The sequence below is a fragment of the Bubalus kerabau genome, chromosome 13, assembly GCF_029407905.1.
Source record: "Bubalus kerabau isolate K-KA32 ecotype Philippines breed swamp buffalo chromosome 13, PCC_UOA_SB_1v2, whole genome shotgun sequence".
Lineage (NCBI taxonomy): Eukaryota > Metazoa > Chordata > Mammalia > Artiodactyla > Bovidae > Bubalus > Bubalus kerabau.
This window is the reverse complement of record NC_073636.1, coordinates 3,035,908-3,058,761: the sequence shown is the minus strand read 5'-3', so window position 1 is coordinate 3,058,761 and position 22,854 is coordinate 3,035,908. Positions and strand designations below refer to the sequence as shown.

The following is a 22,854-nucleotide window of genomic DNA, read 5'->3' as shown; positions in this document are numbered from 1 at the left end:
TTGTAGAATTAGAAATATATCTCTAATTTTCTTGAAAATTTTCTTTTGCAAAAAGGCAAAATGGCTGTCTGATGAGGCCTTACAAATAGCTGAGAAAAGAAGAGAAGCTAAAAGCAAAGGAGAAAAGGAAAGATATACCCATTTGAATGCAGAGTTCCAAAGACTAGCAAAGAGAGATAAGAAAGCCTTCCTCAGCAATCAATTTAAAGAAATAGAGGAAAACAATAGAATGGGAAAGACTAGAGATTCTTATTGTTATATACCCTCAAAGATATTCAAAGTAGGAACTCAGGTATTTGTACACTGATGTTCATAATAGCATTATTTGAAAGCCAAAAGGTGATCCATCAATAGGGGGATGGATAAGCAAAATGGTATATATGTATAATAGGATATTATTCTGCCTTAAAAAAATGAAATCCTGACACATGTTACAACATGAGCCTTGAAATCATTATGCTAAGTGAAATAAGCCAGACACAAACAGACAAATATTATATGATTCCACTTATATGAGAGGCAAAGACTAGGTGAATTTGTGGAGACAGAAAGTAGATTCGAAGTTACCAGAGACTAGAAGGAGGCAAGCAGGGAGTTATTTTTTAATGGGCACAGTTTCTGTTTGGGATGATGAAAAAATTCTGGAAATGCCTAGTGATGATGGCTGCATAACAATGTGAATGTAGCTAATAACACTGAATTATATACTTAAACATGGTTAAGATGGTAAATTTTATATTTTATGAGTTTTTTTAAGAGCTAAGAACAGCAAGCATTTGTTGTTCCTCACAATTCTACAAGTTGGCAGTTTGAGCTGTGCTCAGCTGGCAGGTCTTCCGGTCTCATCTGGGTTTACCCATGCAGTTGAGTGGGCTGTAGGCTGGCTGGCCTAGGATGTCCTCAGCTGGGATCACTCATCTTTGCTCCATAAGTCTCATTCCCCAGGCTATCTCAGGCTTGTTCTCATGGCAAGTGGACAGGGTCCAAAGCTGCACAGCCTCTAGACATGTAGATTTACATAGGCATAACATCACTTTGTCTGCACCCTTTTGGCCAGTGCAAGTCATGTGGCCAAACAGGCAGAGAAACAGATGCCATCTTCTGATGGGAGGAACTGCAGAGTCACCTTGAAAAGGACCTGGTACAGCCAGGAGAGGAGAATTAGCATCCTTACACATCAACCTACCACAATCTGACATTGTTGATACAGAACATGTCAGGACACCAAATGGTTTGGGGCTCATGTATCTAACCTAGGAGTTGTTTAAAATAGAAGGTCAGTGCCTATTCTAGGAATTTAAAAGTGCAGGAAAGTATACATACTCTACTGTTAGCACACATAATTTTCTCTCCTAGGCATTAAGCATCTGTCAGATTATTTTTCAATCAAGACAATTCCTTTGCAAACTTGGTGCTTTGTATTAGCTGTAACTCTTGAGAGCAGCTGGAATGTGGAGAGAGTCTTCAAAGCAACAGAATTTTTGAGCTGGAAGGGAGCCAGGCAAATCTCAGCACAAAGGGAGTGGTAGACCCAGCAAAGTAAAATAGCTTGACAAAGGCTTCATAATTACCCATGATGGAATTTTGATTAGAACTCAGGTTGCTGAACTCATCTCCCACGCTCCCTATAGGATATAGTGGTGATCTCATTTTTCTTAGAATATACAGACCTCAGCTCAGTCATCTAAGGAACTTGATCTGTTCTTTAGGACTTTGCAACTTAAAATTGTCTTTCAGACTATCAGCCTTACTGAAGAGCTTGTTCAAAAGTCAGGATTTTGTGCCCTATATAAGACCTGCTGAATTAGATTCTGCAAGCTAAGTTTTGCAAGCTCTTGATGAAAGTGAAAGAGGAGGGTGAAAAAGTTGACTTAAAACTCAACATTCAGAAAACTAATGTCATGGCATCAGGTCCCATCACTTCATGGCAAACAGATGGGAACACTGGAAACAGTGACAGACTGTATTTTCTTGGGCTCCAAAATCACTGCAGATGGTGAAATGAAATGAAAAGATGTTTGCTCTTTGGAAGAAAAGCTATGACCAACCTAGATAACATATTAAAAAGCAGAGACATTACTTTACCAACAAAGATCCATATAGTCAAAACTATGGTTTTTCCAGTAGTCATGTATGCATGTGAGAGTTGGACTATAAAGAAAGCTGAGCACCGAAGAATTGATGCTTTTGAGCTGCAGTGTTGGAGAAGACTCTTGAGAGTCCCTTGGACTGCAAGGAGATCTAACCAGTCCTTCCTAAAGGAAATCAGTTCTGAATATCCATTGGAAGTACTGATGCTGAAGCTGAAACTCCAACACTTTGGCCACCTGATGTGAAGAACTGACTCATTGGAAAAAAAGACCCTAATGCTGGGAAAGATTGAAGGTGGTAGGAAAAGGGGACAATAGAGGATGAGATGGTTGGATGGCATCACCAACTCACTGGACATGAGTTTAAGTAGGCTCCAGGAGTTGCAGATGGACAGGGAAGCCTGGCATGCTGCAGTCCATGGGGTGACAAAGAGTCAGACACAACTGAGCGACTGAACTGAACTGAACTGAACTGGTACAGTGTGCAAATTTCTGTCCAGAGCCTGACAATGCAAGTGGTCACTGGGCATTCTAGGTTCCATCATGTGGCTCTGGCATCTCCTGGCAACTTCTGAGAGTATCCTGTTATATCTTCTCTGTCCACCTGACAGACAAGAAAATAAAGAGAAGAAAGTATATTTGTTTGTAAATATGGCTTGGACGGACACACATCAAAACCTGCTCATATTCCATGGGTGATGGTTGGTCTGATGGTCCATTTAGGTGCAAAGGGTGCTAGGAAATGTGGCCCCTGGCTGGGAACAGCCTTGCAACAGTAAGGTTACCCTGTGGAAAGAGAGCACGTATTTTTGGTGGTTACCTAGCATGTCTGTTAATACCACATTAATCAAGAATACCAAAAATAAGAATAACCTATAAAATTATGTGTCTGTTGAGTTATATACAATGAAAATGCAACTGAATATGTCTAAAAGATGAGTATAAAATAAAGGTGATCAATGCAATTAAAAAAAAAAAGAATACCAATATCTGGCAAAACTAATACAATATTGTAAAGTTTAAAAATAAAATAAAATTAAAAGAAAAAGTAACTGTAAAAAAAAAAAAAAAAAAGAATACCAATATCCAAGCTCATTGGTTTGTGAGAAGGGGACTCCACCTTCATTTGAAATTTATTTTCAAACTTTTATTTTCAAATTTTTTTAATTTTCTTTTTTGGCTGTGCCACATGGCATGCAGAATCTTAGTTCACCTACCAGGGATCAAACCTGTGTGTCCTTCAGTGGCAACATGGAATCTTAACCACTGGACCACCAGGGAAGTCATTAAATTTTTACTCTGAAATATTTTTCTTAAAAAAGGGTACTGAACACCTGTTGTGTCCCATCTCACAGCTTTTAGGCCAACCTTTCTTCCTCCGGCCGTTGCTAAGGCATACTTCTGCCACCTCGGTTGAACCACTTACCTCTGCTTTCGAACCTGGTGGCTTTTTACTGCTGAGAACTGAGCCCTAAGAGTCCACAGACAACCAGCTTGAAAGCATGTCTTACCCCTTTCCCTGTTAACTCACCACGCTATTCCTTGACCTCACTTTCCAAAATAAAGTGCTCACATGCTGGTCACTGTCTCAGCTCGGCGTTTCAGAAAACCAGGCTAAGACGAGAATATAGCACATGGAGAGTTTAAAGAAAATAATACTCAATTCTCACATCTCTTGCTCAAGAAATAGATTGTGGAATATTGTCTCATTCACCTCCAAGTGCTCCCTGAACCTAGAAATAATTTTTGGTTTAATTCAATGCATAAATTAATGAGCAGAGATACTTCTATAAATTAAACTGCTACCTAGACACTAGAACCAAAAAATGGCTAGCAAATAGCAGTTAAGTTCTCAACTATGGTACTCATAGTCTCAAACTAACTTAAATACAAACATCAGTTCAGTTCCATCACTCAGTCGTGTCCGAGTCTTCGTGACCCCATGAATCGCAGCACGCCAGGCCTCCCTGTCCATCACCAACTCCCGGAGTTCACTCAGACTCACGTCCATCATGTCAGTGATGCCATCCACCCATCTCATCCTCTGTACCCTTCTCCTCCTGCCCCCAATCCCTCCTAGCATCAGAGTCTTTTCCAATGAGTCAAGTCTTCGCATGAGGTGGCCAAAGTACTGGAGTTTCAGCTTCAGCATCATTCCCTCCAAAGAAATCCCAGGGCTGATCTCCTTCAGAATGGACTGATTGGATCTCCTTGCAATCCAAGGGACTCTCAAGAGTCTTCTCCAACACCACCCTTTTAACTATTAACTCTGGGCAAAGTGACTTCAGTTGACTTCAGCCTGGCTGACTTGCATGTTGCAAGCAGCAAGAACTAGGGCTATAAACTATACATTTGTTTTGCCAAGTTAACAATAAGTAGGAAGTCACCTTTGGGTGTTATCCTTATATGAAATGATGACTAAATGTGTTAGATTTATTGTGCTTTCAAAGGCAGAGAAAACCCAATTACTGTAATGACTAAATCTTGATCTCTACAAAATTCACAGAACCTTCCTTAGATGCATTCTGTTAATACTTTTTTTATATTTTCTGTTGAACATAATATTTTTAGTAAAGGAATTTGTTTATTTGGATTTTGCGTGATTAAGACTATTGCATAATTTATTTAAAATGGCTTTAATGATTAGAAACCCTCATCACCTCCTCCACTCTGAGATACCCTGCCCTAATTCTCATATTTTGCAGGAGTATATGATTCTCAACTAACTCACCTAATTAGCCTCACTCTCTGTGGTTATCAAAGAAGTATGTGTAGAAAACTGAAAGAAGTTAGAAGATCTGAGTTCTTTTGATGTTAAAAAAAAAAAAAAAAAAAGCCAACATTTCTTCCCATAAGGATGAAAGTATATCAGAGCTGTTTGTTTGTTGGGATTATGTACCCAGCTGTTTCTAGCCATATTCCTTGTGAAAAAAAGGGAATTGGGTCTCTGCAAAGAGGGTACAAGTTTAGATGGATTGTTTGAAAGTCAGTTATTTTCTAAGAGGTCCTGGCTTATTCTTAACTCAGGGGACTGTCTAGCTTATTGACCTCCTGAGAAGTGTTTACCAGAAAGACAAAATGAAACACATTCTTGAGGAGGATAGAAGTCATTGTTTCAAAAAAGAAATGTGAGGTCTTATTAGGGCAAAGCTGTTAATTACACACTTTATTATTGTCAGGGTTAATACAGCTTGTGAGAGCAGAGGCAGTTTTTCATCTCTTTCTGGGATCAAGGGGAGACAGCTGTTCTTAGGGACAGATCCATTATAGCTTATCACCGGCCAGCAGCCTCAGAAAGAAGGACCATGAAATATGGCCGCTGTCACTGGGAGCCAGAGCTGACGGCGAGCTGGTCCAGGCACAGAAGAGAGACAATGAGAACCATGGCATCAAACTCAAGTAGATTGGGTTGCATTGATTTTTAATGCCTGACTGGTCTGCAGCATGAGATTTACTGGTACTCTTGCAGTTATTGTATTATTGATCTCTGCAAAACTGCACAATCTTGCTTTCATAAACATCAGATGCTGAAAGTAATAAATAATAGTTCTTACCATTTGAAGCCTGGTTAAACTGTGTTGTAAAATTCTGTATGTTTGGATTTCATTATCATCCCTTTGCCAATTAGGAGTCCTTTAAAGTGAAACCCACGTCATGGAAACACAAATTGCCTCCAGTTAAATGTGTTTTTTCTGATTAAATAAGGTTATTATATCCTTCTTTAAAAAAAAATTGGAGGATGAGTCAGCAATTTATTTTTAATGTTGACATTTTCTTAGCCCCTTCTTGTTAACACTGATTTAATAGTTTTCACTGAAGGAAAGAAAATTAAGAGGGATTCGTGTATACCATCAGTAAACATTTTCAAATGCTATAAAGGAGATCCAAGAAAATGCCTCAGGTAAACTGTGCTTTCAGTTCTTGGAGTTTTGTTTGTTTTCACTATAGATGAAATTTTCTTATTTCCAAATGTTTGCAACCACACCTTCATTTCTGTGGTACTCAGCTTTTACGTATCAATAATTCCAAGGCTTGGAACTTTATGGTAAGATAATGATGCTGTTGAATATGTTCTAAAATGTTGAGATCTATTTAAGTCTTCATTTTGGTTAAACATAAATATTTCACTTCATAGGAAAGGCAGAAATATTGACCATCTATAGCAATAAACAACCACAACATCAAAAAATGTACACAATATGTACATAGTTAACATTACTTATGTATTAATATATATGATATATTTAACACTATGCTATATATAATAATAAAATATGCATTATATATTTAATAGTGTATATATATATATATTGCTGAATCCTATTATACTGAAAAGCATATCTCAGTCTAACTTTTATTTTTATAAAAGTAACCCTGATTATAGGAGAATCTGGAAAATACATAACACCATGAGTATGTCACCAAGTCCAAACTCAGTTCTGCTTACCACACAACAGGCCAATAAATCAGGAGACCAGTTGTTTGAAAGAGGGATAATGATTTTATTCAGAATGCCAGCAAGCAGAGAAGATGATGAACTAGTGTCCCAAAGCAACATTTTACCCAATTAGAATTCAGGCTTCTTGTATACTGAAAGGGGAGGGCGTGTGGTTGATTGTTGCAAACTTCTTGGTATCAGAATCCTTTGTTCTTCCAGCTGTCCAGGTAGATCAGGTCATGATATTCCTATAAGCCTCCGATAAGACAAATGTTATTCTCTGTTCTGCAGCATTTTATCTCTATATAAATAGAAGAGTGTTATACTTTAAAGGTCAGAGCCTCCAGAATGGGTTATTCTGTGTATTTCTGGCTACAGGCAACGTTCTTTTACAGAAGGTGCAGAGCCAGCATGACTAAGCACTGGCAACGGAGCACAGAGGCTTAAAGTAAAAGACCAACAAGGAGTCGCATTCGTTCTCCTCTATTACAAGTACACAGTGTGAACAACGGACTAGCAGCAGCAGCAGCATTTGGGATCCAGAGTCTCAGACCTACTAAGTCATAATCTTCTTTAACAGGGGTTTTGGTGATTTGAGTGCATCTTAAAGTTTGAGAAGCACTGGTCTAAAACACAAACCACCCTTAAGCTCCCAATTAAACATTGAAAGTCCAGTTTTATTAATTTTTGCAACTAGTTGATACATTTTTAAAAAAGATACAAGTGCTAATCTTGACTTGAAAGAATTCCATTTTTTAGATCTAATCAGAAGTACCATTTAGTGTATATATAACAATTGGTCATTGCAGATGGTGACTGCAGCCATGAATTAAAAGAAAAGTTATGACCAACCTAGATAGCATATTCAAAAGCAGAGACATTATTTTGCCAACAAAGGTCCGTCTAGTCAAGGCTATGGTTTTTCCAGTGGTCATGTATGGATGTGAGAGTTGGACTATGAAGAAAGCTGAGCACTGAAGAATTGATGCTTTTGAACTGTGGTGTTGGAGAAGACTCTTGAGATTCCCTTGGACTGCAAGGAGATCCAACCAGTCTATTATAAAGGAAATCAGTCCTGAATATTCATTGGATGGACTGATGCTGAAGCTGAAACTCCAACACTTTGGCCACCTGATGTGAAGAAATGATTCATTGGAGAAGACCCTGATGCTGGGAAAGATTGAAGGTGGGAGGAGAAGGGGATGACAGAGGATGAGATGGCTGGATAGCATCACTGACTAGATGGACATGAGTTTAAGTAGGCTCTGGGAGTTGGTGATGGACAGGGAGGCCTGGCGTGCTGCGATTCATGGGGTCGCAAAGAGTCAGACACGACTGAGCAACTGAACTGAACTGATAACAATTGGTATTAATTTGAGGTTCAACTGTTTAAATTCAAGACATTCATAATTAATAGTTTTTTAAAGTCTACTACATCAATTATCCTTTTTATCCAGGTATACAAAGCTGAGATTTATTTCTTCTATATTTTGTTTGCAGCTTCTTTTATTCCTAAATTATTATCAACCTAATTTAAAAGTAAATTCTACCCATAAAATAGGGATTTGACTACCTTTATTAGTACTTACTATATGCCAGGAATCATGCCAACTGCTCCACACATGTTATTTCATTAAATCATCACATTAACCCTATGAGGCAAGGATTTATTCTTGCCTCAATTATTTATTCTTTCTTAATTTTATGAATTAAGAAACTGTGACTTAAAAGGTTATAAGGTAAACTAACTTGCCCAATATCACAAGGCTGATAAGTGGTGTGAGCCTAAGATTCAAAACAGGGATAATAAATATGTGCTACTTGGGTTTTAAAAAAAATATTTCTTCAGTTCACTTGCTCAGTCATGTCCGACTCTTTGTGACCCCATGAACCACACCACTCCAGGCCTCCCTGTCCATCACCAACTCCCAGAGTTTACCCAAACTCATGTCCATTGAGTCAGTGGTGCCATCTAACCATCTCATCCTCTGTCATCCCCTTTTCCTTCCTTCAATCTTTCCCAGCGTCAGGGTCTTTTCAAATGAGTCAGCTCTTCACATCAGGTGGCCAAAATATTGGAGTTTCAGCATCAGTCCTTCCAATGAATATTCAGGACAGATCTCCTTTAGGATGGACTGGTTGGAACTCCTTGCAGTCCAAGTGTTGGGGTCCTTTAATGGACCGGAACCTGGTGGTCCAGAGTAGATGATAAGAAAGTGAAAGAAAGAGAGCCGGAGGGAGGGAGAAAGAGAGAGAGAGAAAGAAAGAAAGAAAGACACGGGGACCCAAGCTCTGATGGAGCAAAGGTATTTTATTAGCAGAAATGCAGGCTTATATATCTTTAGTAAGATAATTACTCAGCTATTACACAGGATAAAATTTTATCAAAAGCCACAATATGGATAGTCTAATACATACAAGGTCACTGACATGGAAAAGACTCACTGAATGGAGTTACTGAAAGGAATCCAAGCAGATACCGTTTCTCATTATCTCAGTCCTGAGACCTGCATGCAGCTCTACTCATTCTCGGAATAGAAACTGATAAGAAACAGAGAATTTATGAGAAACAGCACATAGGAATCCTCCTGTTAGACATTCCCTGACATCCAAGGGACTCTCAAGAGTCTTCTCCAACACCACAGCTCAAAAGCATCAATTCTTCTGCATTCAGCTTTCTTTATAGTCTAACTCTCACATCCATATATGACTACTGGGAAAACCATAGCCTTGACTAGATGGACCTTTGTTGACAAAGCAATGTCTCTGCTTTTGAATATGCTATCTAGGTTGGTCATAACTTTCCTTCCAAGGAGTAAGCGTCTTTTAATTTCATGGCTGCAATCACCATCTGCAGTGATTTTGGAGCCCAGAAAAATAAAGTCTGCTACTGTTTCCACTGTTTCCCCATCTATTTCCCATGAAGTGATAGGACTGGATGTCATGATCTTAGTTTTCTGAATATTGAGCTTTAAGCCAACTTTTTCACTCTCCGCTTTCACTTTCATCAAGAGGCTCTTTAGTTCTTCTTCACTTTCTGCCATAAGGGTGGTGTCATCTGCATATCTAAGGTTACTGATATTTCTCCCGGCACTCTTGATTCCAACTTGTGCTTCTTCCAGCCCCATGTTTCTCATGATGTACTCTGCATATAAGTTAAATAAGCAGGGTGACAATATACAGCCTTGACATACTCTTTTTCCTATTTGGAACCTGTCTGTTGTTCCATGTCCAGTTCTAACTGTTACTTCCTGACATGCATACAGGTTTCTCAAGAGGCAGGTCAGGTGGTCTGGTATTCCCATCTCTTTCAGAATTTTCCACAGTTTATTGTGATCCACAGAGTCAAAGGCTTTGGCATAGTCAATGAAGCAGAAATAGATGTTTTTCTGGAACTCTCTTGCTTTTTTTGATGTTCCAGTGAATGTTGGCAATTTGATCTCTGGTTCTTCTGCCTTTTCTAAAACCAGCTTGAACATCTGGAAGTTCATGGTTCATGTATTGCTGAAGCCTGGCTTGGAGAATTTTGAGCATTACTTTACTAGCATGTGAGATGAGTGCAATTGTGTGGTAGTCTGAGCATTCTTTGCCATTCCCTTTCTTTAGGATTGGAATGAAAACACGTTTTCCAGTCCTGTGGCTACTGCTGAGTTTTCCAAATTTGCTGGCATATGGAGTGCAGCACTTTCACAGCATCATCTTTCAGGATTTGAAATAGTTCAACTGTCATTCCATCACCTCCACTAGCTTTGCTCATAGTGATGCTTCCTAAGACCCACTTGACTTTACATTCCAGGATGTCTGGCTCTAGGTGAGTGATCACACCATCATGATTATCTGGGTCGTGAAGATCTTTTTTGTACAGTTCTTCTGTGTATTCTTGCCACCTCTTCTTAATATCTTCTGCTTCTGTTAGGTCCATACCATTTCTGTCCTTTATCGAGCCCATCTTGCATGAAATGTTCCCTTGGTATCTCTAATTTTCTTGAAGAGATCTCTAGTCCTTCCTATTCTGTTGTTTTCCTCTATTTCTTTGCATTGATCTCTGAGGAAGGCTTTCTTATCTCTCCTTTCTATTCTTTGGAACTCTTCATTCAAATGGGTATATCTTTCCTTTTCTCCTTTGCTTTTTGCTTCTCTTCTTTTCACAGCTGTTGTAAGGCCTCCTCAGACAGCCATTTTGCTTTTTTGCATTTCTTTTTCTCAGGGATGGTCTTGATCCCTGTGTCCTGTACAATGTCATGAACCTCCGTCCATAGTTCATCAGGCATGCTGTCTATCAGATCTAGTCCCTTAAATCTATTTCTCTCTTCCACTGTATAATCATAAGGGATTTGATTTAGGTCATACCTGAGTGGTCTACTCAGTGAATAGTCTTTTTTTTTTTCTTTTAAGTAGCATTTAGCTCATAGCAATATTTCTTCTTCCATATTAACAAATGCATAGAATTCTGTTTATTGGATTTACACTATAATTTTGCATGTAAAGTGAACATACTTTGGCCATTCAATGACAAATGCACAGAAACACTGAACTTCCCAATTCTAAGGTCATAGATTAATTTGTATGCTGAATCAGTGACCCTCTAATCCCACAGAAATCTAATCTACACATACGGGGCAATAAAAAACTGTGGAATAGTTGTTTATGATAGTTTGGTTTTTACTTTTTCAAATGTAAGATATTTATAGCACAATTAATGAGAGAAAAATCTATCCCAAATTATGTTATTGCTTTCAGTTCAGTTCAGTCACTCAGTAGTCAATTAAAAAAATCTGTATAGATATAGATATTACAGATATCTATTATACCTATCTATAGATATCACTCTCCAGATAGGTGGAAGAATGGGTGGATAGGTGGATGGATGGCTGGATGGATGGATAAGATAGATGCCTCTTTTTGTCAACTACATTCTTTTGTTTCAATATTCTCCAGAACTGGAGTTAATCTCAAGTCTGCCCACTCAAATCATTAATGAACTTGTAAGGATATTGGTGGGGAAATAGTGAGATTTGAGGACCCAGCAATTTCAAAGGAAGTGTTCAATAATGTTCTGATCTTAAAGGAGTCACATCATACAGAGAAGGCTTCTTCTTCTTCTAAATATCTGTGTCCTGGTAGAGAATTTCCAAGTCTAGCCCTCAATACAGTCATTTATTAATTTGCTGAAGATGAACCAACAGGTTTTCTGGATATAAATTCCAAAGGCAAGTGATTGTGGTACAAGTTTGAGCAGGGAGCGTTTCATCTGTGATCACACTGCATCCTGATTGCCTTATACCGTCCTGATCATCTTTGTGCCTCAGTCACTCAGTAAGTGAGAGTTTACACATGTTGTACTCTCTTGGACCTAACTTACAAATTCTCCTCTTCCTGAAAACTTTCCTAGATTTTTAGTTTGTTTTTCTCTGATCTTTCCTTTACTCTATAACCTTCACCTGTTTTTTTTTGTTTTGTTTTGTTTTTTTGGTGGCTATAGTCCATTTTATTGCCACTATTGCCTTTCTAGGTATATATCTCTTTTAATGTATTTATTTATTTTAATTGGAGGCTAATTACTTTACAATATTGTAGTGGTTTTCACCATACATTGATATGAATCAGCCATGGGTGTACATGTGTCCCCATCCTGAACCCCCCTCCCGCCTCCCTGCCCATCCCATACCCCAGGGTCATCCCAGTGCACCAGCCCCGAACACCCTGTCTCATGCATCAAACCTGGACTGGACAAATAGAAAGCCCAGAGATAAATCCACGCACCTATGGACACCTTATCTTTGACAAAGGAGGCAAGAATATGCAATGGAGAAAAGACAATCTCTTTAACAAGTGATGCTGGGAAAACTGGCCTACCACTTGTAACACTTTCTAATACCATACACAAAAATAAACTCAAAATGGATTGAAGATCTAAATGTAAGACCAGAAACTATAAAACTCCTAGAGGAAAACATAGGCAGAACACTCTCTGACATAAATCACAGCAGGATCCTCTATGACCCACCTCCCAGAGTAATGGAAATAAAAGCGAAAATAAACTAATGGGACCTAATTAAACTTAAAAGCTTTTGCACAATGAAGGAAACTATAAGCAAGGTGAAAAGACAGCCTTCAGAATGGGAGAAAATAATAACCTTCACCTTTTAACTTACCTTCACTGATGAGTTGTATTTAAACATTCTAAATTCATTTTCTATTTGCACATTTGGGTCCACCCAAAGGCAGTCTGTTTAATGAGACTATCAGTGTGTTTTAAAACTGCTTTTTAATCCCTCACATCCTCCATCACCCTCTACATTTCCAGGGGCATCAGAGAAGTAAATAGTAAGGGGGAAAACTAGAATGAACCACATGGTACTAGATTAGATTCAGAGACATCCATGTGAATCCGTATTAAGTTTACTACAGATAGAGATGAATGGGTAGAATTATAGACGTGTGTGTACATGGGTCACTTTACATGTGACTGTTGCATGGCTCTCGTCACTGAAGGGGCTTGGAGGCAGTGACCCCCGGTAGCAGTGTGCACCCCCAGCAGCCAGGCACTGGTTTCTAATAGCATCCGCCACTAAAAGGGGCCAGGGCACCTTGGAGAAAAGGCTGATTTTAGGGCAGGGACAGGAAAAATACAAGCTAAGCTTAGAGTATTTAAGGTACTTTCTGGCACTCCGATAGTGCCAGAAAGTAAGCAAATGATCAAAAAATAAAAGAATTGGGCCTTGTCATAGGGACACAGCAGCCAGTCTCAAAGAACTCTTAATAACCAAAGCTGAAATGATTTGAGCAACAAAACAACAAAGTACAGGTAAACTTCAGAGATATTGCAGGTTCAACTCCAGACCATGATGATAAAGCAAGTACTGCAGTAAATCAAGACCTACATATTTGATTTCCCAGTGCCTATAAAAATGATGTTTATGCTGTACTGTAGTCTATTGAGTGTACAGAAGTGTTATATCTAAAAACAATAATGTCAAAGTATTTTAATTTTAAAATACTTTATTGCTGAAAAATGCTAACGATCATCTGAGCTATCAGTGAATTATAATCTTTTTTGCTGGTGGAGAGTTTGAAATATTTCGAGAATTACCAGAATGTAACACAAAGGCAAGAAGTGAGAAAATATTGTTGGAAAAATGGTGCCAGTAGACTTGCTTGAGTCAGGGTTGCCATAAACCTTCAATTTGTTAAAAAAAAAAAAAAAAAGAAGAAAGAAAGAAAGAAATCTGCAAAGCACAATGAAGTGAAGCACAATAAAAATGAAGTATGCCTGTATTAAATTATAACCCAAAGTATTATTCAGTTGCTAAGTTGTGTCCAATTCTTTGAGACCCCATGGACTGCAGCATGCCAGGCTTCTCTGTCCTTCACTGTCTGAGTTTGCTCAAAGTCATGTCCATTGAGTCAGTGATCCTATTTAACCATCTCATCCTCTGCTGCCCCCTTCTCCTTTTGCCTTCAGTCTTTCCCAGCATCAGGGTATTATAAAATGAGTTAGCTCTTTGCATCAGGTGGCCAAAGTATTGGAGCTTCATCTTCAACAACAGCCTTTCCAATGAGTATTCAAGATTGATTTACTTTAGGATGGACTGTTTGGATCTCCTTGCAGTCCAAGGGACTCTCAAGAGTCTTCTGTAGCTCCACAGTTCAAAAGCATCAGTTCTTTGGCACTCAGCCCTTCTTATGGTCCAACTCTCACATCTGGTATATGACTACTGAAAAAACTATAGCTCTGACTATATACAGACCATTGTTGGCAAAGTGATGTCTCTGCTTTTTAATATGCTGTCTACATTTGTCATAGCTTTCCTTCCAAGGAACAAGCATCTTTTAATTTCATGGCTGCAGTCACCATCCACAGTGATGCTGGAGCCCAAGAAAATAAAATCTGGCACTGTTTCCACTTTTTCCCCATGTGTTTTCCGTGAAGTGATGGAACTAGGTGCTATATCTTAGTTTTTTGAATGTTGAGTTTGAAGCCAGCTTTTATACTCTCCTCTTTCACCCTCATCAAAAAACTCTTTAGTTCCTCTTCACTTTCTATCAAAGTATAAAACAAGTAAATATTCATGATTCTATCCCTACTGATTCAAATAAATGATATAAAAATGAAAATAAATAAATAGGGAAAGTGGGCAAGTGTCCTATGCAAAAGGATTCCAAGTACTTTATGTAGATACATCCCATCAGGAAGGTAGATCTTGACTGGACACCCCTTGAGTATGGACTACACTTAGTGACTTGCTTCCAAAGAGTGCAGTGAGAGGGGAGAAGGAGGGAAGCAAAACTTTACAGTGTGAAAACTTGGCAACTATTACTATGGCCAGGTGATCAAGGTCAGTATCATCAGCGATAGTCATGCTGATGGTGTGTATCCTGGATATGATGTAATGAAATTGGTATATTACTCTGTGATCTTCCTTCCGTAAACCAATAACCTCAGTTTAAACATGAGAAAAATACCAGATACACCCAGTTGAGGGACATTCTGCACAATAACTGACACGTACTCGTTAAAATTGTGCACGATACTGGATGCTTGGGGCTGGTGCACTGGGACGACCCAGAGGGATGGTACGGGGAGGGAGGAGGGAGGAGGGTTCAGGATGGGGAACACGTGTATACCTGTGGCGGATTCATGTTGATATATGGCAAAACCAATACAATATTGTAAAGTTTAAAAATGAAATTTAAAAAAAAAGCTTTCAAATTAAAAAAAATTGTCAAGGTCATCAAGGAAAGTCTGAGAATTATCTCATGTCTAAGGAGACATGACAAATAAAGGTAGTGAGGTAGACTGGATAGGACTCTGAAACACTAAGAAAAAAATCTAATGAAATCTACATAAACTGTGGTAAACAGTTTATGTTAATAGTAATGCAAGATGTTAACAACTAGCAACTTCCCTGAAGTTTCAGTGGAGAATGGATACATCTGTATGTATGGCTGGGTCACTTTGCTATGCACCTGAAACCATCACCATATTGTTAACTATACTCTAATATAAAATAGAAAGCTTAAATTTAAAAATGTAATTAATAAAAAACATTGGGACTAGGTGAGACATATATGAGACCTCTCTTTGCAGCTTCTCTGTTAATCTGAAAGTATTCCAGACTTAAACGTTTATTTAAAAGAAAGGGTGAAGACCAAGGCTTAAGTCCAGAACTGACTGAGGGGGGAGAAAAACAACTTGTCTTTCACTGTGGTAGTTGGAGAAGCATTGATCTATAAAACACAGGTCGAGGAGGACTTTGACTTTTTCTTCCAGTTTGAAATCGCTTGTGCTAACTGAGATGGCTTTGAACTCCTTGCTACTTCCTCCAAGGTATTTTTCTCTTGCATTCCTGGAAGTCTGAAGTCACATTTTGTTCTTTGTTCTTTTATCTGCCCTCGTCATATTTTACTGCAAACTTTGTCATTGTCAAGGTGCAGCTGACTAGCTTTGTAAGTAGTTTCTGATTTCTTTCTGCTCCTGCTATTCATCCTGGTGTTATTTAGGTTCATTAAAGGGAACATTTGGGCTTGGCAGTTTGCCACTAAGGTTCAGGTACAACCACATCATTACCAAGCCATCCAAAGTTCGGCGATGATGATACCGATGATACACATACAGTCAAGAAACCATTACAGTTATATCACGTTTGATCACAAATTAAATCATATAAGTAATCTTCGTGCCATTCCCTATTTACAGCTTAGAAAGTTTCCTCTTCTATGAAATCTGATAGCTTCAATTATTATGTGTCTTTCATAAAAAGGTTAAAAAAAATGTGCACCTCTTTCTGAGTATGTTACTGTTTAAGTAACAATGGTTTTAATTTTGGAAGTAATCTAGATAATGAATGTAAAAAGATAGTAAGTATACGTTTTATAAGCAAAGAGTTATGAACTTAAAATTATAATCATCAGCTTATTGTTAGATTGCTAGGGTTTAGTGAAGAAACAATGAACTGGTACATAAAACAGTGATACCCGATAAATAGCTTCTAAATGGCTTTTTGATATTTTATATCTCTATTGAGACAGATGAGGAAGAATTTGCAATTTGAGACTACTATTTAATATTTGATTTATTTCACCAGTCAAGAAATCAAACAATCAACAGGCTTTTTTATTTATCTTTTTTAATGAAATGCCCCTGGGGCCTATTTTCCTCCGTGGTTTAAACTGGACGGAATCAGGATAGGATTCTTCCATCAGTTTGCAAGTGTGAAATGTTTTCTTTAAACAGTGTTCCCTTTATTATTCCCAGACAATCGTTAGAGGAAACAAACCCTGCAAAGAGACCTCCATCAACGGCCTGCTGGAGGATTTTGACAACATCTCCGTGACCCGCTCCAACTCCCTGAGGAAGGAAAGCCCACCCACCCCAGACCAGGGAGCCTCCAGCCGTGGTCCAGGCCATCGGGAAGAAAACGGCTTTCTCACCTTCTCGCAGTATTCCAGCGAATCTGACACCACTGCTGACTATGCGACTGAAAAGTACAGAGAAAAAAGTCTCTATGGAGATGATCTGGACCCGTTTTATAAAGGCGGCCACTCTGCCAGGCAAAATGGGCACGTATTAAAGATGCAACACGGGGAAGCCTATTATCCTGAGATGCAGCCTTTGCAGTCCGACAGAGCCAGGTTTCCTGCAGATTATCATGCACACTTGGACTCACTGAGCAAACCCAGCGAGTACAGTGACCTCAAGTGGGGCTTCCAGAGAGCCTCGGGCAGCTCCCCTCTGGATTATCCGTTCCAGTTCACACCTTCTAGAACTGCAGGGACCAGTGGGTGCTCAAAGGAGAGCCTGGCATACAGCGAAAGTGAATGGGGACCCAGCCTGGATGACTATGACAGGAGGCCAAAGTCATCGTACCTGTGTCAGACGAGCCCTCAGCCTGCCATGCGGCAGAGGTCCCGGTCAGGCTCCGGGCTCCAGGAGCCCATGATGCCCTTCGGAGAAAGTGCGTTTAAAACCCACCCCCAAGGACACTCCTACAGCTCCTACACGTACCCGCGCCTGTCTGAGCCCACAGTGTGCGTTCCAAAGGTAACGTTCACTGCCCCCTCCCTCCAGCATGCGGGACCTCCACAAGGTGTGCTCCCCCCACCCTCTTATTTGGATTCTAGAGCACTGGTTAGTCTGTAAGTGAAAGTCTGTATCAAAATTCTGCCTGGTTTCCATCCACAAGCCCCAAGGGCAGAGAATTTAGGGCAAGGCACATGTAATCATTAAAATCAAATCCTCTGGGGAGTTCCTACAGGCTTTCTGGGTTAAAAGGCAAAAGAACATTTTTTCCAAAAGATATTCTGCTATATTAGTGATAAATGTTCTGTGCTGCTACAGCGCGGTGTCTTGTGTTACGGAGTATAGAGTTCTAGACTGCCGGAGGGAGTAATGCAGTAGTTCCTCCACTCTGGTAAAGGGTACCCAGAACTGCCAACAAGGGGAAAAAAGTCAGGATAATGGGTAAGTTTAATAAAGTTAATTGTATTCAATTCAAGGGATTGTCGGTATTTTGAGAGTATCTTCTTTCTACTAGGTTAGCGTTGACATGTCATGTGTGTGTGTGTGTGTGCAACTTTAGGACGATAGACGGAATCTGGTTGCTAGGCCTTCCTTGGTGTGCTTTTTATTTTGTTTTGTCTTATTGTAATTTCTTTTTTAATATTTTTTTCTTAATGTTAACTGTTGTAAATTTGCTTTGAAATGTGGCTGGGCCATGATATCCCAAAGTGTGGGAACCACTGTTGGAGGAGTTACTGGCTTTACTAAATACCTTGGAAAGTGTGCCAGCAGTTTGTTTTCCCAGTTAACTTAGAAATGTTTTTGCTACCTCCCTGCTACAGCTAAGTGAAGATGGGCCATTTGGCTGTGAGCTCTAGATTACAGAGGTCTCAGACCAGTTGAGGGAGACTTGGCTTCTAGAAGCATGATCGTGGATGTTTGCAACCCAATACTGTCTCTTCAACAGCTTGGTGAGCCGCACAGCGAATCTTGGAGGGCAGGGCTGCCTGCATCGTCTGATTGATTATCAATGCCCAATATTTTCCCTTTGTTTATTATTTCTCATAAACATAATCCAAGATGTTGAAGTCTTTTAGGGACATATTGAGAGTGACTTAAGCCATACTTTAGAAAAAGCAAAATAACTATCACTTTAGTTCCCAATATATAAAAATAAATCCTAAGGAAATAAAGACCTGAAATATATACCGCCAATTAAAATTTAAATATTGAGAGTGCTTTCCATCTCACTGCATTATCTATTTGAACTACCATGACGAAGGTATCATGACTGCCTTTTCCTATGTTCTCCCCAGGGCAATGGTTGGAAAGAGGTCTGTCTAACTAAATGACAGACAAAAGCTCTAGGAAGCCATACGCACGTGTCATGATGCAGGAGATCATTTATGTAATTTCCTGTTGCACATCACCCAACCCAAGGTTGTAGAGCATCACAGTTGTAGAATGAACTAAGCAAATTAACACATCCTGTAGCTGAATCTAGTTACATTCTCTCGTTTGTGAACATCAGTGCTTACTTCAGGAATAAATAATGTGATTTCTTTCAGCTTTACCAAGTTTATAATTGACAAAATTTTAAGATATTTGAAGTGTACAAGATGATGATCTGATCTACATATACACTGTGAAGGGATTTCCCTCGCTGAGTTGACGTTCATCACCTCACATATTTACCTTTTTCCTTATGTATGAGAAATTTAGGTTCTACTCTTTTAGCCGATTTCAATTCTACAATATAGTACTATCAACTACAATCACCATGTGATACAATCCATCCTCAGACCCTAGAGCTGAAAGCTTGTATCCTTTGACCAACTTCCTTTTCTCCACCTCCTAGACCCTGGCAACTACTTTTCTGTTCTCTGTTTCCATGAGTTTGACTTCTTCCTTGATTTTCTAAAATCCCACATATAAATGATACCATTTGACGTAGTTGTCATTCTCTGTATGGCTTATTTTACTTAGCATAATGCCCTTCAGTTTCTTCCATGTTATTGCAGATGACAGGGTTCAAGATTTCCTTCTCTTGTAAGGCTGAAGAATATTCCTTTATATATACATATCTTTGAGTCACATTTTCTTGATCCATTCATTTGTTGACGGACACATAGATTGTTTCCATATCTTGTCTATGCTAATAATGTGGCAGTGGGCATGGGAATACAGATATCTTTTCCAGATAATGATTTTGTTTCCTCTGGATATATACCTGGAAGCAGGATTGCTATACCGTGTAGCAGTTCTCTTTTCAATTTCTTGTACACTTCCTCACTGTTTTCCACTGTGACTATGCCAGCGCACGTGCCCACCAACAGCACACAAGGCTTCTCCTTTCTCCACATCCTCGTCCGTGGCGCTAGTGGCAAAGAACTCTCCTGCCAATGCAGGCGACATAAAGAGAGGCAGGCTCGATCCCTGGTCAGGAAGATGCCCTGGAGAAAGAAATGGCAACCCGCTCCAGTATTCTGGCCTGGAGAATCCCTTGGGCAGAGGAGCCTGGTGGGCTACAGTCCATAGGGTCGCAAAGAGTTGGACACGACTGAAATGACTTAGCACACACACCTCTTTAATAATAGCTATCCTAACAGGTTGAGGTAGTATCTCATTGTGCTTTTAATTTACATTTTCATGATGGTTAGTGAAGTTGAGCACCTTTTTATATACCTGTTGGTATTCAGGTCCTTTGCCTATTTTAAAGTTATGGTATATGGTAATATGGTATTTTTGCTATTGAATTCCTTGCTATGAGTTTCCAGAATACTTGATATTAACTCCTTATCAAATATGTGATCTGAAAATATTTTCTCCTGTTCTGTAGGTTACTTTTTCATTTTGTTGGTGGGTTTTTTTACTGTACAACTGAAGGTATCACATTTCCTCATTGCAAACTACATTACAAAGTTATAGTAATCAAAACAGGATAGTTTTGGCATAAAATACACTAAGATCAGTGGAACAGAATACACAATCCAGAAATAAACCCCCACACACATGTAGTCAGTTATTGAAGAAAGGGCCAAGAATGTACAATGGGGAAAGGGTAGTCTCTTTAATAAATAGTGTTGGGAAAACTGGACAGCCGTGTGTAAAAGAATGAAACTGGACTCCTATCTTAAACCAATGGAACAGAGAATTCCAGCTGTCCATGGAATTCTCCAGGCCAGAATACTGGAGTGGGTAGCTTTTCCCTTCTCCAGGGAATTTTCCCAACCCAGGCATTGAACTGGGGTCTCCTGCATTGCAGGCAGATTTTTTACCAACTGAGCTATCAGGGAAGCCCCTTTCTTTGCTCAGCAGAAGTTTTTTAGTCTAATTTAGTCCTACTTGTTTATTTTTGCTTTTGTTGCCTTTGCTTTTAATGTCAAGTCTAAAAAAGTCATGCAAAGAACAATGTCAAAGAGCTTTCTTCTAGAAACTTTATGGTTTCAAGACTTTAATCCATTTGAGTTGAATTTTGTGTATGATTGGTTTAAGATAGTGGTCCAATTTCATTCTTTTGCACATGGCTGTTCAGTTTTCCCAGCACTATTTATTGAAGAGACTACCCTTTCCCCATTGTACATTCTTGGCTCCTTTTTCAATACTTGACTGCATGTGTGGGGTTTATTACTGGGCTGTGTATTCTGTTCCACTGATCTACGTGTGTTTTATGCCAAAACCATCCTGTTTTGATTACTATAACTTTGTAATATAGTTTGCAATGAGGAAATACGATACCTCCAGTTGTATTCTTTTTCCTCAGAATTGTTTTGGCTATACATGGTTGAATATGATTTGTCTGTGCAGTATATTTGAATGCTTGTGTTGAGAGCTGTTTTAGGTCATTGTCATTGAGAAAATTGTGTTCCGAGGCTTTAACCTTTTAGTCATGGAGCTGTATTTGGCCCATTAACATGTTTAGTTATCCAGCAGTCACTTTCAACACCTGGAAAATCAAGATATTTCACTTAGAATTCTCAGCTTTTGAGTCTCAGGTTTCTCTTGTGAAAAATGGAACCATTTGTTGTCCCTGGGCCCATGTTTCCGCATAGCATTGGAAACAGAACTGTCTGGAGGTAAAAGCTTGACCCATTAGAAAAGATAGGCTCTGCCTAGCACACTTCACTCATTTTTCCCATTAAACTAATCCCTTGGGGCATTTGAGATTTAATATAACCACCGACATCCCCTGCCTATTCATTTCACAGAAGGGGACACTGAGGTCCAGAAAGTCACATGGCACACTTAAGGTTTCATTTGCTGATTACAAAACAAGAACAAGAATCCAGGCCTAGAGTTTCTCCCAATTCAACATTCTTCCCATTATATTGGCATACGTAATTTTAGGGGTTCAACTGCATTTGCCAGTAAAACCCACGAGAGGTCCCGGTGGCCACCAGAACTTTAGGTTCACTGGAGGAATAGAGAGAGGATGGAGTGAAGGATCAAAGCAGGGAGGGAGGAGGCAACAGGGAGGGGATAAATTGCCCCATCCTTACCATGCCCTCTTCTTGCAGACTCCAAAACATAAGGCAGAGCAGAGCTGCCCTAACATCTGGTTTTCTCAAACCCAGAAACTATGTAGAAACTATTATGGCTCAGGAAAAAAGCACATAACACTCCTACCAAGTCATTTTCATCCCTTATAATCAGAACTCCAAGCTGTTGTTCCATGTTTCATAGGAGACCCATGAGAAATTCACAAGCAGGTCTTGTGGGAGGGTAGGAGGTAGGGGGCCTGTTAGTAATTAAAATGATTGCTTAAAAATATAACATCTTTCTAAAAATAGTTAGGTGTCTTGAAAATCTACCAAACATATTTGGATTTTCTGCTGAGAGAAGAAATGGCGATCATGACTCAGATAATTTGACTTTGCCTCATGGAAAATTCTAGAAACCAGTGGGTAATGTTCACAATAATGAGAGAAAGCGTGAAACTTGGTTTCCAGATAGAGCAAAAATGAGTAGGATGTGTGTGTCTGTGTATGTGTGTGTGTGTGTGTGTGTGTGAGAGAGAGAGAGAGAGAGAGAGAGAGAGACCAGTTTTACATTTTGGCTTAAATTTAAAAAAAAAAAATTACACATGTTAACCTATAATAAACAAAAAAATCCTGCAAAGTTATCTACCTACCTAATTTTCCCATTAGAGTGACAAGAATTAAGGTTGTTATGAATATGTAGATACTGGCATCCATCTCTCTACTTCCAAGTGGTTTTTCTGCTGGGGCTAAGCAGATGAATCCTTAAGAAGAAGATAAGGTCAAACCAAATCCATACAGGACTTACAGAAATACAAAAGTGTGGAAAGAGACTGTTTTCCACCC

The 22,854-nt window shown here is 39.2% G+C and overlaps 1 protein-coding gene across 2 annotated transcripts in view; it reads left to right on the top strand.

Annotated features, from left to right (window-relative positions):
- PAK5 (p21 (RAC1) activated kinase 5) overlaps positions 1 to 22,854 on the top strand; it is a 429,499-nt gene that overhangs the window by 369,199 nt on the left and 37,446 nt on the right. For both annotated transcript variants that reach the window (XM_055543380.1, XM_055543381.1), the window contains one exon: positions 16,787 to 17,572. In XM_055543380.1, coding sequence (XP_055399355.1) covers positions 16,787 to 17,572 — 786 coding nt within the window. The remainder of the gene's footprint in view (positions 1 to 16,786; positions 17,573 to 22,854) is intronic.